The sequence below is a fragment of the Doryrhamphus excisus genome, chromosome 19, assembly GCF_030265055.1.
Source record: "Doryrhamphus excisus isolate RoL2022-K1 chromosome 19, RoL_Dexc_1.0, whole genome shotgun sequence".
Taxonomy (NCBI): Eukaryota; Metazoa; Chordata; class Actinopteri; order Syngnathiformes; family Syngnathidae; genus Doryrhamphus; species Doryrhamphus excisus.
Window position 1 is genome coordinate 71,925 of NC_080484.1, and position 15,718 is coordinate 87,642.

At 42.8% G+C, this 15,718-nt stretch overlaps 2 protein-coding genes across 3 annotated transcripts; one reads left to right on the forward strand and one right to left on the reverse strand.

Moving 5' to 3' along the window:
- The first annotated feature begins 224 nt into the window (after positions 1-224).
- Positions 225-13,832, forward strand: dusp23b (dual specificity phosphatase 23b). Of its 2 annotated transcripts, XM_058057364.1 has the most exons (4): positions 241-421; positions 1,630-1,900; positions 2,290-2,475; positions 3,633-4,559. In XM_058057364.1, exons 2-3 carry the CDS (start codon positions 1,631-1,633, stop codon positions 2,473-2,475), a joined length of 456 nt encoding a protein of 151 aa, XP_057913347.1. In that variant the 5' UTR covers positions 241-421; position 1,630; the 3' UTR covers positions 3,633-4,559. The 2 variants fall into 2 exon arrangements, with proteins under 2 accessions (XP_057913348.1, XP_057913347.1); XM_058057365.1 differs by having other exon boundaries at positions 225-389; positions 2,290-13,832.
- On the reverse strand, positions 1,996-15,385 carry LOC131107384 (afadin). The gene is given in 24 exon segments (XM_058057363.1): positions 1,996-3,555; positions 3,649-3,694; positions 3,771-3,855; positions 4,905-5,618; positions 5,691-5,771; positions 6,895-7,026; positions 7,428-7,498; positions 7,581-7,721; positions 9,157-9,275; positions 9,348-9,421; positions 9,492-9,557; positions 9,991-10,077; positions 10,141-10,232; positions 10,294-10,492; positions 10,704-10,847; positions 10,906-11,183; positions 11,252-11,346; positions 11,424-11,817; positions 12,378-12,461; positions 12,541-12,617; positions 12,689-12,798; positions 12,871-12,965; positions 13,526-13,718; positions 15,177-15,385. Coding segments are annotated over 24 exon segments (3,567 nt in total). The 5' UTR covers positions 15,273-15,385; the 3' UTR covers positions 1,996-3,461.
- Positions 15,386-15,718: the final 333 nt, after the last annotated feature.

A 15,718-nucleotide genomic window follows, 5' to 3' on the forward strand; every position in this document is an offset into this window, starting at 1 on the left:
TGTCGGCGGAGGACCGAAGCACCGCAGGTTTTCTTTCCAATCAGGTGATTTCATTGATGAGCTACTTCCCTCAAACCAAAGGAGGGTTAATTATTAAAATCGCCTTCTTTAGTGACCGACTGGAAATAAAAATCTGTTATGTCTCGGCCCTCCATGTTTGCCACCGCTGGGCCCGTCCACAAGTGTGCATAAAACACCCCCATGCTTTAAAGTTACGTATGTGCCCATTCCCCGGATTGGACGGTCGGGTGCGCATTTCAGCAATACTTCCCACCATGCTCTGCGTGGTTATGTAACAGGTGCGAGTGGAACACCCAATCTCCATCTCTTCCACATCGGAGACGTGACGCGACGAACAGCCAGCCGACTACCCTCGACCCACCGACGGTGTGAGTTCATAGTCTCCTTCGTGTGACACAAGGTAGCCTTTCTAAATGTGACAGCGGCCGCCATCTCGCTAGCTGACATGCTGACAGCCGGCTAGCCACTTTTAAATCAGTGTCTTTTGATTAGCTATCTCCTTCGGGCGATAACTGGTTGCTAACAGTCGTTTAGCTGTTGGCCGCTTTCAAATCGGTGTCTTTCCCTCAGGCGATAACTTCCAATAAACTTATAATAAAACACATGTAACGGGACTGTGCTGAAAATGCCGAAAACAAACAAACACGTCTTTGTGACGCTCACAACAAAGACACAAAGTCCACAACACTTGCGATTTATTACTTGAGACCAGAGGATGTAAAGCAATGATGGCAGAATATTAATATTCGATCCAAAAATCCGGCTTCCTAGCCTTTCCTACCTCTTCCTGACTCTCGGGTGACAACAGTGTCTTTTTATACTTCCGCACACGCTCACCAGTGACCACGTGACCACGCCCTCCATTGGTGCGGACACTTAAGCCTGTCCCCTACACAGCAACCCCTAATTATTGCTTCCCACAATGATTATCATAAATATAAATGGAATAACACAAAAGGTTAATATAGAAGTTCAATTAAGTCCTTCTTCTGGTTATCACAAAAAAATACAAAAATAAATAAATTGTCCAAAAGAACATTTCCTCTCACTACTTATCGTTGGGCTCATTTTCCAGAAGCATGGTTAACCTCCTGGTAGCATGGCTAACTTATTTTTTCAGGATATCATGCATTGGCTTTATATTTTGAGATTTTATGTTGTTGTTTTGTCTTATGAAAGATTCTGTGATTATATGTGGGGAAAAAATCACTTATTGAATTGGTAACTGCTCTGGTGTGGAGAAGGGGTGGTATTTAATTAGCTTTGCTTCTTCCTGCTCCTTTTCAGACATGTGTTGTGTATGTATGTGTGTGTATATATGTACGTATATATGTATATGTATGAATGTGTATGTATGCTGCATGTGTGTGTGTATATATTTATATATAGAGAGAGAGAGATATTGTAAGTGTATATATGTGATAAACATGAATGTAACATAGTATGCATGTCTGAAATTAAATAAATAAAATAAATAAAAATAAAAAGAAAGAAAGGTTTTGACACGGGCCAGTTCGATGAGCGTCTTATTCTCTGGCAGGCTAAGTGTGAAATCAATTTTAAAGCATGATTGTGGGACTTCCTGAGACCTAAAACCTATCTCCCCAGAATGGCACCCACGGCTCCAAACAACTTCTCCTGGGTGGACCCGGGCCGGGTGGCCGGACTGGCTCTGCCCCGGATGACGGCAGAGTACCAGTTTCTGCTGGACGAGGGAATCAAGCATCTGGTGTGCCTGTGTGAGCACAAGCCAAACAATTACGACACGTGTCCATCATTGCGGCTGCACCACATCAAGATGGCGGACTTCACTCCGCCTTCGCCCAGTCAGATCGACAGGTTCCTCGCCATCGTGGAGGAGGCCAACGCCAAGGGAGAAGTAAGCCTCATTTCTGGGACTTTTTTTTTTACTTATTTAAATCATTATTCAATACTTATTTCATAATACAAAATATATGTATTTGTTGATAATAGTACATCGTTTTTATTATTTGATTATAATAAATGTCATTATTATGGTTTTATTTCCTTGCCAGCGCTTTAGGCTGGATATTACAGCCCAAAACCTGATATTTCGTTGTCACGGCAATATGTTGGGACTGGACCAACAGCGCCTTGTTTCACCAATACACCATTAAATAGTTTGGGGGGGCGTGTGTGTCCGATGGCGCTCCAAAGTGAGCCATTCCCAGCGTCTTCCCGTCAAGATTCCCGCTGGCGTTTGTGCTGTCACATAATCCATCACTAACGTACGTTATTCCCGGCCAGGGCGTGGCCGTCCACTGCATGCACGGCCATGGCAGAACTGGGACCATGCTGGCCTGCTACCTGGTCAAGACCAGGAAGATGTCCGGCATTGAGGCCATCGACGAGATCCGCAGACTCCGCAAGGGCTCCATAGAAACCCACGAGCAGGAGAAGGCGGTGGTGCAATTTTATCAACGCGTCAAATAGGTGATGATGTTGAAAACACATTTTTAATCATAAGGTGTACGAGACTACATCAAAAAGGTGAACTTTCTGTACAAGGCAGGGGGGTCCAAAGGTCTTCCTGAAAAATGAAAGGATGCAAATTTGCAGCATTTTTGTCCCTCGCAGTTTTGCAGTCTGACCTATGATCTTCTATTATTCAAAACATATAGAAACACAAGTGTTATTTAATATTCTCGTCACTAGGTGGCAGTAATGACACAACATTGAGACATGACCAAGCTGCACAGCGGTCGAGTGGTTAGCGCTCAGACCTCACAGCTAGGAGACTGCAGTTCAATCCCACCCTCGGCCATCTCTGTGTGGAGTTTGCATGTTCTCCCCGTGCATGCGTGGGTTTTCTCCGGGTACTCCGGTTTCCTCCCACATTCCAAAAACATGCTAGGTTAATTAGCCACTCCAAATTGTCCATAGGTATGAATGTGAGTGTGAATGGTTGTTTGTCTATATGTGCCCTGGGATTGGCTGGCCACCAGTCCAGGGTGTACCTCGCCTCTTGCCCCAAGACAGCTGGGATAGGCTCCAGCACCCCCGCGACCCTCATGAGGATAAGCGGTAGAAAATGAATGAATGAGACATTACCTTACATTACATTACCTTAACACTTCATGGAGTCATGGCATGGCCGACGAGTGGGTGGGTAAAAAAAGGTTCCCCTCGCATTCCGTGTGGAAGTGGTAAGCTAGCTTCCTCGGCTAAGTTTCTGGTCCGGTTAACTTTCTGGTAACCTGGCTAACTTTCTGGTACTTTCCAGTTTTCCAACTTTTTTCTTCATAATTTTTGTCTTTATTCTTGGCAAAATGGCCATTTTTTTCTATTTTGCTTTGGACACCCCTGCTACTAATGATACTAACATCAAGTGTTTGCTGCTACTCAGCATAATGCCATCATTTTAGACTGTGAAATTGTACATTTGATTCAACACAAGTTGTCCAAGCGTCCAGCTCGGTTCATGCACTAGATGGCGGAGAAAACAGACGCTGGCGCTCCTTGAACGTCAGCTTCTCTGGAGCCGACACCCTCCGTGTTTTCTCGTCCTGGCACCTGTGGATCCACACACAATGCTTGACTTTCCACTCCTAGTGGATACTATTTATTCATGTCAGGGTTCTTCTTCTCAGGGAAGTTAACACTCACTTTCTAAACTCCGGGGGACCTTGAAGGCATCCACTTGGTGTGTGATCTGCCAAGGAATGAGAATACGACAATAAAAAATCTGTATGAGTGACTCCTTGCCACACAGATTCGTCATCAATCACCTTTTTTCTCACGCTTTGGGGCGGGAACGCTTTTTGTCTGCGCTTTAAAATTGCTCTCCGCATTTCCCAGCATGGTTCTGTCGTTCTAGAGGAAGAAATAACGTATTATACATCCACGCTGACGAAGGCAAATCCCTTCTTGTACTTCATGTTATCTCCCAAGCGGCAGTGCGCCAAAGAAAAGGAAAGCCATCATTAGCAGCAATAAAATAATGCATAAGGCTAAAAATAACCAATTACGTAAAAATGTCATCCAATATTCTCTACAAGAGAGGAGAAATATGATCTCAGGGAAGAAGTACATTTGAAACACTTCTATGCTAGGACTACGTTATGCTAGCCATAGCATTTCAGTATGTGGAATCAAACTATGGAATGGATTGAGTAAGGAAATCAAACAATGCACAACGATGAGCCAATTCAAGAAACAATACAAGCAGTTGATGTTTGCTAAATCCAAGGATGAAGAGTCTTGAACCAGTCATGATGTGCTATATATATCACTATATTGACACGCACTATGGTACACATTATGGCATTGGATGCTCATATCACACAGTACTTTGGTATGGGATAAAAAATAAATTAAAAATAAAATAATTTTAAAAAGTAACATTTATGTTTATGGTCATATCACGGACTTCGGTACATGACAAAAAAATAAAAAAATACATTAAAAATAAAATAAAAATATAATAAAATAAAAACAAATTATAAAATAAGGTTTATGGTCATACCACCTCGTACTTTGGTACGTGACAAAAAAATAAATTAAAAATAAAATTAAAATTAAAATAAAATAATAAATTTTTTTTTTTAAATAAAATAAAGTTTATGGTCATATCACCTCGTACTTCGGTATATGACAAAAAATAAATTAAAAATAAAATAAAGAAAATTAAAATTAAAAAAATAATGTTTATTTTTTAGTTTATTTTTATAAAGTTTATTTACTCCATCATATTTGGACTTTAGTCTTTTCCCCAACCTAATTTTTGTTTTGTTTGTTTTTTTAAAATATATATTGCAACTTTATGGCTGTATTTATGTGGAGATTTCCACAGCCTATTGCAGAATAAGTAAGAAGGAACGCACCAATGGACACGAGGAACGTTTCCCAGTCCTGATGCCTACCTGAGCTCTTGTGTCCAGCTGCTGTATCATCACCATCATATCCATGTCTTCTTCATCATCTTCATCATCTCGTCGTTGCTGAATCTCCCTCAGCCTCTTCTGAAACCGCCATTCCAGGCTCAGGTTGCGATGTCGTCGGGTCTCCTCCTCTTTAGCCTCCTGCTCCAGGGGCTCCAGCTCTTGTGACCTCGGTCTCTCCTTCAGCTTCTCCCTGGCCTGTGTATGCTCCTGGAGGTCTGCTGGCCCGGTCGGTTGCTGTTGGGCGGGAGGTTCTTGGAAGGAAACGTGCTTGGTGGGGGTGATGCTCACTTGGGGTTTTGCTAACAGAGGGAGATTCTTAGCAGCAGCCGTGGGACGCGTGGAGTTCTGGATGTGTCCGTTCACTCGGAGGGTTTGACTGGCGCTCTGCTGGAATGTGGTGAGCGGAGGATTGGCCCCGACACCGGGGGACCTGGTGACAGGGATGTCTATGCGTATAGGCTGGATGGAAGGCGTTGGTGTGGCTTGTTGGGAAAATGGAGTTCTCCACACTCCGGCGCAGGTGCCCTGGTGCGCACTGGGTTTGTCAGAGAAGATGTCTTGGGAGGAGAAGCCGGGGCGGATCGGCAGGTGATGGTGGTAATCCGTGCTTAGCTTTGCACTCCGGTTCTGACTTGTGTCCAGCAGGGGGCCTCCTGTGTCCACACACAAGTTCTCCTGTGAGAGAGCTGGACGCTAGGAGGGAAGAGCAGAGATGTTTGTTAGTTTGCTTTTCCGTTGAATGAACAAAGCATTGTCTCCGTTTACTGCTTTGGTTCGTGCAGGGGTGTCCAAAAGGAGGCCCAGGGGCCATTTGCAGCTTGCAATAGTTTTTCTTATTAGCCAACACTGCATTAAAAAAGAAAGCAAAAGTGGGAAGAGCATCAGAATAAAGTCAAAATATAAAGAGAAAAAAGTTGAAATATTTACATTACAATTTTTTTTAATATATAATTTTAATTGTTTTGGAAAAAGTTATATTATGGGAATAAAGTCAAAATAAAATAATAACATGAATATATAAGAAAAACGTTGAAATGGTTAAAAAAAATCTGCAGAAATGGAGCAAAAATCGTGATATTACAAGAATAAAGTCAAAATATTAACAGGAAATGTTTTATTTATTTATTTGTTAATGAGGAAAAAATGCACAATTTTACCAGAATAAACTTGTAATAAGGAATAATCATTTTAGTAGCATACGCCGTTTTAAATCTGAATTTTTAAAGTTTTTTAAATATTATGAGAAACAAACAGCAAAATAAAGTTTTTTTTTTAAATTAGGTTGTGGAAGAAGTTACAATATTTCGGAGAAAAATGTCAAAATATTATGGGAATAAATTTAAATTTCTAATTACCAGAAGGAAAATTACACGGAGAAAGTTGACTAGAAAACAAACACCCCCCCCCCCCCCACAACAATATTAAAAATACAAAAGCAGCAGTAATTTTCCAAGAATAAAGTCAAAACATTTATAGAAAAAAAATTGTAATTTTAAGAAGATAATGATTATGAGGAAAAGTAGCATAAAGTTGTAATTTTTTTTAAAAGGCTTTACCTATTTTACATGGTAATATTAGGAGAAGTTTTGGAAAATTTAGTTGCACAAAAAGTTCTAATTTCATGGGAATGAAGTCATAATATTACACAAAAAATGTACAAACATTATTTACAAATCTTGGGAAAATGCAAAAAAAAACCAACAAAAATGGGGAAAAAGTTAAAAATCAATAAAAAATTAAAGTTAATTAAAAATAAAATAAAAAAGAAAAGCTTTTTCACCATGACAGTTTCAGATGCTAACATGCTCCTACTTAGCGTATCTTTACAAAAGTGGCAAAGTTGCATCCTTTCACTGTCACTATGTGGCTCGCTGGGGACAAGGTTTGGACACCCCGCTAACAGGGTGCTATGCTAACAGGGTGCTATGCTAACAGGGTGCTATGCTAACAGGGTGGCGTCACGCTTTACCATGAAGGTCCTTTTGATAACGGAGCTGTGTCCTCCTAAAGGCCTCAAGCACACTTGGAACATTTGCTGGGGTCGGCTGCTCTGGTCCTGAGATTTGGGGGCTGGGAGGGTGAAATATTCCCTGCGGAGCATCTAAACACGGACAGGAAACGCCAGCGTCGTCGGGTCAGACCCTTCCTTTAGTCAAGCATTTTAGTAAAAGTGGATATTAAGGGTGCCACAAGATCTCGCCGCATTAAAACAGGATGACGGGATCTCTCGCTCTTTGAGATAATAAACGTATAAATGAAAGCAATTAGCATTTAGATGCCTGGTAGAACAACGGAGAACAGAGTGAGACTTCTTATCAGTCATACAGAACCAAATGAGGTGGTTCGGCATCTAGATTCGGTCTAGATTGTTTTCAGGGAAGATCTGACCAAGACCCCACAACCTGACCCCAGATCAACTTCTGGTTCTCGTGGACCCAATCTTGTGCGAGCGTTTGTGAGACCTTGTGACACCTTTAGTGGATTTATGTTGAAAATTCATACATGGGTGCAAAGATTAGCAGCAGACTTATTCCCGCGCACATCTCCATCATCTCCATCCTCCGAGGCGTAATCTGCGGGAAGAACAACGGAAGACCAATACCGTGCGAGCGCGAGAGCGAGAGCGCCAAAGGGATCAAAATGGATGCCACTTACTGGTCATGTTGGGATTGGAGCGATAAAACTGACGGTTCTTCTGCATGATCTGCTCCATTTTGCTGCCCCGTCCCCGACGACTCCACGGTTGACCTGGATCCTCGGCATCGCGGTTGGCCGTGACGTGGCTGCCACCCTCCCCTGTGGAGAGAGACAAGGTGGTCATTTGGGCCACCGGACCACCTAATTCAGACTGTTAGCTTCCTGTCGGAGCGGTGTCGGGGTTTGGTTGGCATTGCCGGCAATGACTCGTTTCCAGTGAGGGTTGGCGTCCCCCAGGGCGGCCATTTATCACCCGTTCATCCCAAAAGTGGGAAGTGGGAAGTCAAAATATAAAGAGAAAAAAGTTGGACAGAGAACACAATGTTTACATTAATTGTTTTAAATATAATTTTAATTAGCTTTATTATATACAAAAAATGTTGGGAAAAGTTGTATTATTATGGGAATAAAGTCAAAATAAAATAATAATATGAATATATAAGAAAAAAGCTGAAATGGTAAAAAAAAATCAGCAGAAATGGAACAAAAATTGCAATATTACAAGAATAAAGTCAAAATATTAACAGGAAACATTTAATTTATTTTTTATGAGAAAAAATGCACAATTTTACCAGAATAAACTTGTAATAAGGAATAATCATTTTAGTAGCACACCGTTTTAAATCAGAAATTTTGAAGTTGTAATATTATGAGAAACAAACAGCAAAATAAAGTTTGTGGAAAAAGTTACAATATTTAGGAGAAAAATGTCAAAATATTATGGGAATAAATTCATAATTAGCAGAAGGAGAAAGTTGGCAACAAGAAAACAACCCCCCCCCCAACAATATTAAAAATAGAAAAGCAGCAGTAATTGTCCAACAATAAAGTCAAAACATTTATAGAAAAAAAGTTATTGGTTATTAGTAATTTTAAGAGGAAAAGTAGCATAAAGTTGTAATTAAAAACATCATAATATTATGAGAATTTTGGGAAAATTAGGTTACGCAAAAAGTTATAATTTAATGGGAATAAAGTCTTAACATTACACAAAAAATTACAAAAAACATTTACAAATCTTGGCAAAATGTTTGGGGAAAAAATTATAATTTTATGGGAACAAAGACATAATATAAATCATAATATAATAATTTAAGTCATAATATATAAACAAAATTACAAAAAATATTTACAAATCTTGGCAAAATGTTTGGGGGAAAAAGTTATAATTTTATGGGAATAAAGTCATAATATAAATCATAATATAATAATTTAAGTCATAATATATTAAAAAATTACAAAACATCTTTACAAATCTTGGGAAAATATTTGGGAAAAAGTTATAATTTTATGGGAATAAAGTCATACTATAAATCGTAATATGATGATATAAGTCATAATATATAAAAAAAAATACTAAAATTATTTACAAAAAAAAAAACCTCCAACAAAAATTGTGAAAAAGAGCAATTAAAAATAAAAGCTTTTCTTTTCCAACGGATTCTGGGCTTCCCTGCTTCGTTCGGCAGCTGCTGACTCGGCACTTCCGACCTCAGAAGATAAATGGAGATCAGCAGATGGGATTTCTTTTTACCTGAAATCCTGGCAGCGGTGGGACCACACAGCAGAGCCCCAAGACCGTGGTGGCGTGCGGCAAACTTTGCAACTTTTAAAGAGACAGCAGGGCCAGTTTGTGTCATGATGGCCGCCGCCCTGATACGACAGAAATCAAACTTTTAGGGCTCAGTGTGAAAAAGGTCCCGGCTTGTCACGTGGCGCTGCTACCTCTCTTGGCTGAGGCCCAGCAGGCTGCGTCCGTCCACGCTGAGCAGCTGATCCCCCGCCGTCAGCTGACCGCTCTGTACCCAAGATGGAAGATTTGAGGGGCGGCCGACCTCGGGACGTGAGGCGTGTCCGATCACAACTCACCATGGCCGCCGGTCCTCCCTCGACTACGGATTTAATGTAAATCCCAAGGTGGTCCTGGCCCGCCCCCTGAGGCAGAAATAGAGTACATTTAGAAATATTTTTTCAAATATTCAAATTCTGCTACTAAATTGACATTATTATTCCTCATGATTGAGTCTTGTGAAATTGTGACTTTTTATCCTGGTAGAATGTGACTTATTTCTTGAAATATTTGGATTTTATTCCTGTAAAGTTATAGCTCTTTTTTCTATTTTTTTATTTATTTTTAATTTGTTAAAAAAATTTTTTTTATAATATTATGACCTTTTTCCCATAACATAACTGTTGTTGCCGTTGGCTTTTGGTTCTGTCGTTAGATTTTACTGCTATGTGTGCCACAAACTGCACATGGCCCAGACTTTGGACACCCTCCCTGGTCTCGGGCCTAACCGGCGAATCCGAACAACCAGCTTCCGATGAGTCGACTAAGACAATAATGGCTAGTTCCATCCCGGTTTACCTTGGCTGCCACGATGCTGACCCCCATGCTGCAGTTTAGGGGCTTCCTCAGGGTGACCGTTAGACCCTCCGGCTCTTGCTGGCTTTCCTTTTCAGGACAAAATGTTCAGTCTTGGCAGGACTGCTCGTTGATTGGCTCTTAATGGTTTACCGTGTCTGGAAGTCCAGCGGATGTCGTGGTGTCCGTAAAGAAGATAGTCCAGTCACCTTGCGGGTTGTGCTGAGAGGTGAAGCAGCACAGACCTACAAAAGGAAGAAGGAGAACCTCACTTTCTTTTGTGATATTCAATTCCCAGTCCCTTACCTCGGTGGCAAATGGGTTCCAGAAATTCCCGAAAGCCGGGAGGGGTTCCTCTCACGTTGGAGCAGGAGTATCCTCCCTCCGGCAGCAGGAAGGGCAGGCGGAGATGAAGGCTCTCCTCTAGCTCGATGTCTCGTCCTTCTCGCTCAATCTCTCGGTCCGCAGACGCCTTGGCGGCCATCACCACGGCATCGATCAAATCCTGCGGCAAGACGGTGACAATGATAATGGTAATGCTAATGCTAATGCTAATTTTTGGTTTTCAAGTGTCCAGTGAGGGCCACATGGGCCGGGGTGGCGTGTTTGCTGGAGCCTATCCCAGCAGTATCCCAGGTACACGCCGGATGGGCGGGGCCATTTGTGCTGTTTTCCAATAAAAGGAATACTGTGGGGGTGACGGAATCAAACCTTACAGCGGGGATGGCGGGCTCATCGGTGGCGTAGAAGTACCCTGCTAGCAAGGCTTTCATCTGCAGTGAGTTCAGCTTGAAGCACGTGTTGTGGATCGCTGCGGCGTCTTGCGTCGTGTACTTCTTCATGGTCAGTAGCGTGGTTGCCTGGACGAAAAGAAGGTTTTCAAGATGCGGCGCCGCCCCTGTTGGGACAACAACCCACCTGGATAATGTGGCCCAAGTGGCAGTCGGCAGCCATCTCCAGGCCCTGCCTCTCCGCCCAGGCTTCGATGCCCGTCAGCCTCTGGCGGAGGGCCGCCCCCCAGTAGTGTGAGCACACGCCAGGGGCGGCTACATCGGCGTCGGGGTTCATGAGGCGGTTGAAGAGCCAAGAGCTGATGAAGTGGAAGAGCTGGGAGAAGAGCTGAATGGCGAGGGCGGGGTTGACCCGGTAGCGGCGTAGCAGCGACATGGTGCTCAGCAAGGTGTTCAAGACCATCTCTGTCGGGAGCGGCACGGAACGCAAACATCAGGAAGTTCTTCTGGACGTGAGCTATGGATTGCATCACCTATCCCGGCAGGCAGAAGACCGTGTTGCTCAGGATCCATGAAGAACCTTGGCAGGTGCTTCTCAAGCTCACTTTGGAGACACCCAATCAGCTGGCTAAGGGGCAAGGGGGGCGGGATAAGGCTCGCAAAGACGACACCCAAATGGAAAAATTCAGGCATGGGTGCACCAACCTGTAAGCCTGGTGCACCAGGTGGGACAGGTCCAGCTGACTTTGCTGCGTGAGCCCGCTGAGGTCGGCGTCATTTCTGAAGAAGTTCAGCAGCTCAGACGTGTTGGCCAACCAGAAGGCGAGAGCGCCGGCGATGCCTCGCTGCCTCTGAAAGATCTTTCCAATGTCACATGACTGGACGCAGCGGTGTGACGCTCATCGTTCACTTGCCTGGATAATCTTGCCGGTCATGGCAGCCATTTTGTCGGCGATGGAGGTCACATTGTGCGATGAGGAAGCGGGGCCTTGCAGTGCGGAGCGACCCGCGGCGTACAGGGCGTACGCCGGCGAGAGCTTGAAGTGAACGGTGGAGATGTTGGCGTAGTTGATGACCGCGGACAGGAAGGCTTCCTCCACTGATCGTGTGAGGACAAGAGGACCACGATTGGGGTTAGCACGTGAAAAGATGCCAGAGTACTTATTTGGGCACCCCTGTCTTCCAGTGGGAGCTAAAAGGTACTCCAGTTGGGTTTTCCTTCTGGGTTTTGGTCTTGTTAAAAGGCCGGTGCCGGAGGACCGCGGGGTCGGCGGGGGTTGATACGGTGAAAGCTGATCAGATCAATAAGAAGGTGCAAGGCCGTTAAGACATTAAAAAACCAGTAAGAGAATCTTCAAAAAGGCACCCCTGTCTTCCAGTATGAGCTAAATAGGTTTGAGAGTTCTTCTTTGGGCACCCTTGTCTTCCAGTATGAGCTAAATAGGTTTGAGAGTTCTTCTTTGGGCACCCTTGTCTTCCAGTATGAGCTGAAATGGTGCTGGCGTTGTACTTTGGGCACTCCTGTCTTAAAGTATGAGATCAAACGGTGCTAGAGTTGTACTTTGGGCACCCCTGTCTTCCGGTATGAGCTAAAAAGTGTTACAGTTGTACTTTGGGCACCCCTGTGTTCCAGTATGAGCTAGCTAGCGTTCTACTCACGGTGGTCAGTGATCATAATTCCAAGTGGTAATCCCAGCTGGTTGACGAAGGCTGGCTCAGGACATTCTGTGTTCTTTCTGGCAGCTGTACGATAGATACTTTATTCATCTCTGATCGTGAATCATCGAGGTGAAGATGTCCGCATGAGGAGTGTATGACTTACGAGCATCTCCCTTCCATTTATTTACTGCAGATTCTTCTGGTCCTTCTGGTCCACCGTTTGCTGGGTTTCCATTGGACCTTGATGTTGATTATAATAACGAGGACAGTAAACCATCTCCCTTGAACCAAATAGAACTCCAATGTTTTACCCGTCCTCCGCAGGCCCGTCAGGCACTTTCTTTTTCTGCTTCTCTTTTCTTGACAGAGTCCTCTTGAAGGTCTGGATCATGCCCCCCTTCTCTTTATTATGGTTGCTCTCCTGTTGAGCAGCAAAAATAGAAATGTACACATACATTACTATCGATACTATTCATACCTCTGAGCCTCATACCTTGCTCTGCTTGAGCACGAAACGTCCTTCTCTGTTGTCAGAGTTCCAGTTCAGCTGAACCTCCAAAGGTCTTTCATCCAGGCCCAGTTTACGTTCTTGTGATGCACAGGAAGAAGTCACCAACAACAAAACTCCGAGGTCCCACAGTCAACTCTCCAACAGCTCCAATTTTAACCAAAATGTACGCTGGCCCAATCAGTTTTCCCCGTAAGACAGCATACAAATACAATAAGACAAAAATGTTGTGTGCACCATTGTATGCTAACAAGAGAATGTGCTCAAACCGAGGCAGAATTTCCTATGTTAACCGAAAAACATGCTAACCGGAGCGTATGCTAATATTAATGGCACCATTGTATGCTAACAAGAGAATGTGCTCAAACCGAGGCAGAATTTCCTATGTTAACCGAAAAACATGCTAACCGGAGCGTATGCTAATATTAATGGCACCATTGTATGCTAACAAGAAAAACCGGGGCAGAGAAAAAACTACCAATGGAGGTACTTTGGCGCCTTTGTCCCGACAGTCAATGCTGACCCAGGCGTTTGATCATTAGCGTGAGCGGTGTCACTCGCTACATTGCGTATCATATGGCATACATTTTACACGTGGCATTACTAGCTAGCGGTTCAAATGGGAACGGGGGCGCCTCACCTGTATCGGCGTGTATCTCGTAGAGACAGTAGCCGTCACTCAGCATTTTCAGATCAGGCCGGAACTTCTCCCAGAGAGCTTGGACTACCTCACGGGTGGAGGCGTTGCTGCAAAAACGAAGGCACTTGGTGGCCACGTTCCCTCCGGAGGGATCTTCAAGGTAGAAGCGCATCACTCCGTGAAACACCAGGTTCTAACAAACACACAAAACCGTGCTCAGTGTGCTTAAATATGCAAGATTTTACACCTGGGGGGTCCAAAGCTTTTTACCAGCGAGGGCCGCATAGTGAAAAATGAAATAGGCCAATTTGACACTTTGATATTTTGTAAAAAAAAAAAAAAAAAAAGTACATCTATCAACTTTGGAGCTTGGATCTTTTTTTTTTTTTTTTTTTTTTTACAAATGTTTCAACTTTCTTCTTAAATCATCTTGGTCAATTTATTCTGGCGATATTTGGACTTATTCCCGGAACTTTTTCCCAGAAATAATTTTCCAGAAGTAACTTTTGTTTTGTTTTGTTTCTCGTAATATTCCAACTTTTTTTCTGATTTTTTCAGACTATGAATCAGACTTTTTTTCTTGGTTTGGCTGGTCCTGCCACTTATACACCAGAGCGACTTGTGTTATTTTTTCACACTTTTCCCCCCAAAATGCGACTTTTTTTTGCGTTTTTTCTTCTTCTTCTTTGTGCATTTTTGGCTGGTGCGACTTACATTCCAGGGCATCTTATAGTCTGGATAATCCAGTAATATTTTTCCCGTAATATTTCAACTCCATGTTATGAAAAATGACTTTTTTCCACTTAATATTACCAGTTTACCCGACTCGCTTAATATTTTGACGTTATTCTCATAAAAATACAGCTGGTTTGTCTAAAATTCCCATTATTTCAACTTTTTTCTTGTACTTTTATTCCAATAATATTTTACTGTTGTTGCTGTTTATTACATTTTCTTCTTTTTTACAATTTGAACTTTCTCTATTCCCATAATATATGGACTTTATTCCCATAAAATAATAACTTTTTCTCCTTAGAATATGACTTTTTTTCCTTTACTGTAATTTTTTTCTGTTTTACTTGCTGTTGTTTTATATATATTTATTATTATTTTTACTTTCTTCTTGTAATTATAACTTAATTCCCCCAAAATTATAACTTTTTCTCCAACCAAATTTTCCAAAAATGCTAAATTTCTTTAGTTTTTTGTTTTTTGTAATATTCTGACGTTTTTATGAGATTATTCTTCTAACATTTTCTGTTAGAATACGACTCTTTCTCTTCATATTTTTTTACTCTTTTGTGTTTTTGTCCCTCGTTTTCTGTTACATTTTTACTGTTTTTACTTTCTTCTTGTAATTCTGACTATATTGCCATAAAATAATAACTTTTACTCCAATCAAGATTTTTTTTTCAGAATTTTACGTTAATTTTACGTCATGAATTTCAAACTTTTCTCGTTCTATTACAACTTTTTCTCTGAATATTTTGACTTCATTGTTGTAAAGTTTTTGGTGATATTTTTATTAGCTAGTTCTAGTTATGTTTGTCAGATGGTCTCAGGTCTAAAATCAGCCGCAGGTCGCAAATGGCCCCCCGGCCACAATTTGGACACCCAAACTTAGTTGAACAGCTAGCTCCAGGTTGCTCACCTTGTCCGGTTGGCTTATCTCAAACAAGTCCAGTCTGTTGTGGTTCCACTGTCTGATGACGTGGGACAGTTTTTCCCGTTCTTCCTCGGCCGGCATCTCCACCAATGAGGCGTCACCGAGGGGCTCCTGTAGGAAACCTGGGACGACTTTCTCAGCCGTGGTCTCCTCCTCGCCCTTTTAGTTGTAAACTCGCCGTGCCCCCGCTGGGAGGTCTTAACATACTTGCTTACTTCACAGCCGCACGCCCCCTCCCCTCTGCCCCCGTTTAACGGGTCAGCGGAGCTTCGTTATGTGTGAGGAGCGCTCATCTAATCATACACCCCTTAGAGGCGTGTCCTTTCTGTTTTTCTGTGTCATCACCAATATCAAAAAGCCATTGTGGGTGTGGGGACACCCCCGGGATGCCACAGTCACCACTGTGGGGGCACGTCTACGCTTGAGGGGAAACCCACTTCTCACGCGTAGCCGGCATCTGCAGCTCGGTTGGTGCCGTCAGGTCGTCCCATTCAGTCCACCCCGCGTATGTGGGGCAGCTTTTGTTG

Excerpts from the sequence above, each read along its gene's own strand:
- dusp23b (XM_058057365.1), top strand. The coding sequence starts at position 1,631 with ATGGCACCCACGGCTCCAAACAACTTCTCCTGGGTGGACCCGGGCCGG. Across the intron at positions 1,901-2,289 it reads AGGCCAACGCCAAGGGAGAA|GGCGTGGCCGTCCACTGCAT; the intron begins GTAAGCCTCATT and ends ATTCCCGGCCAG.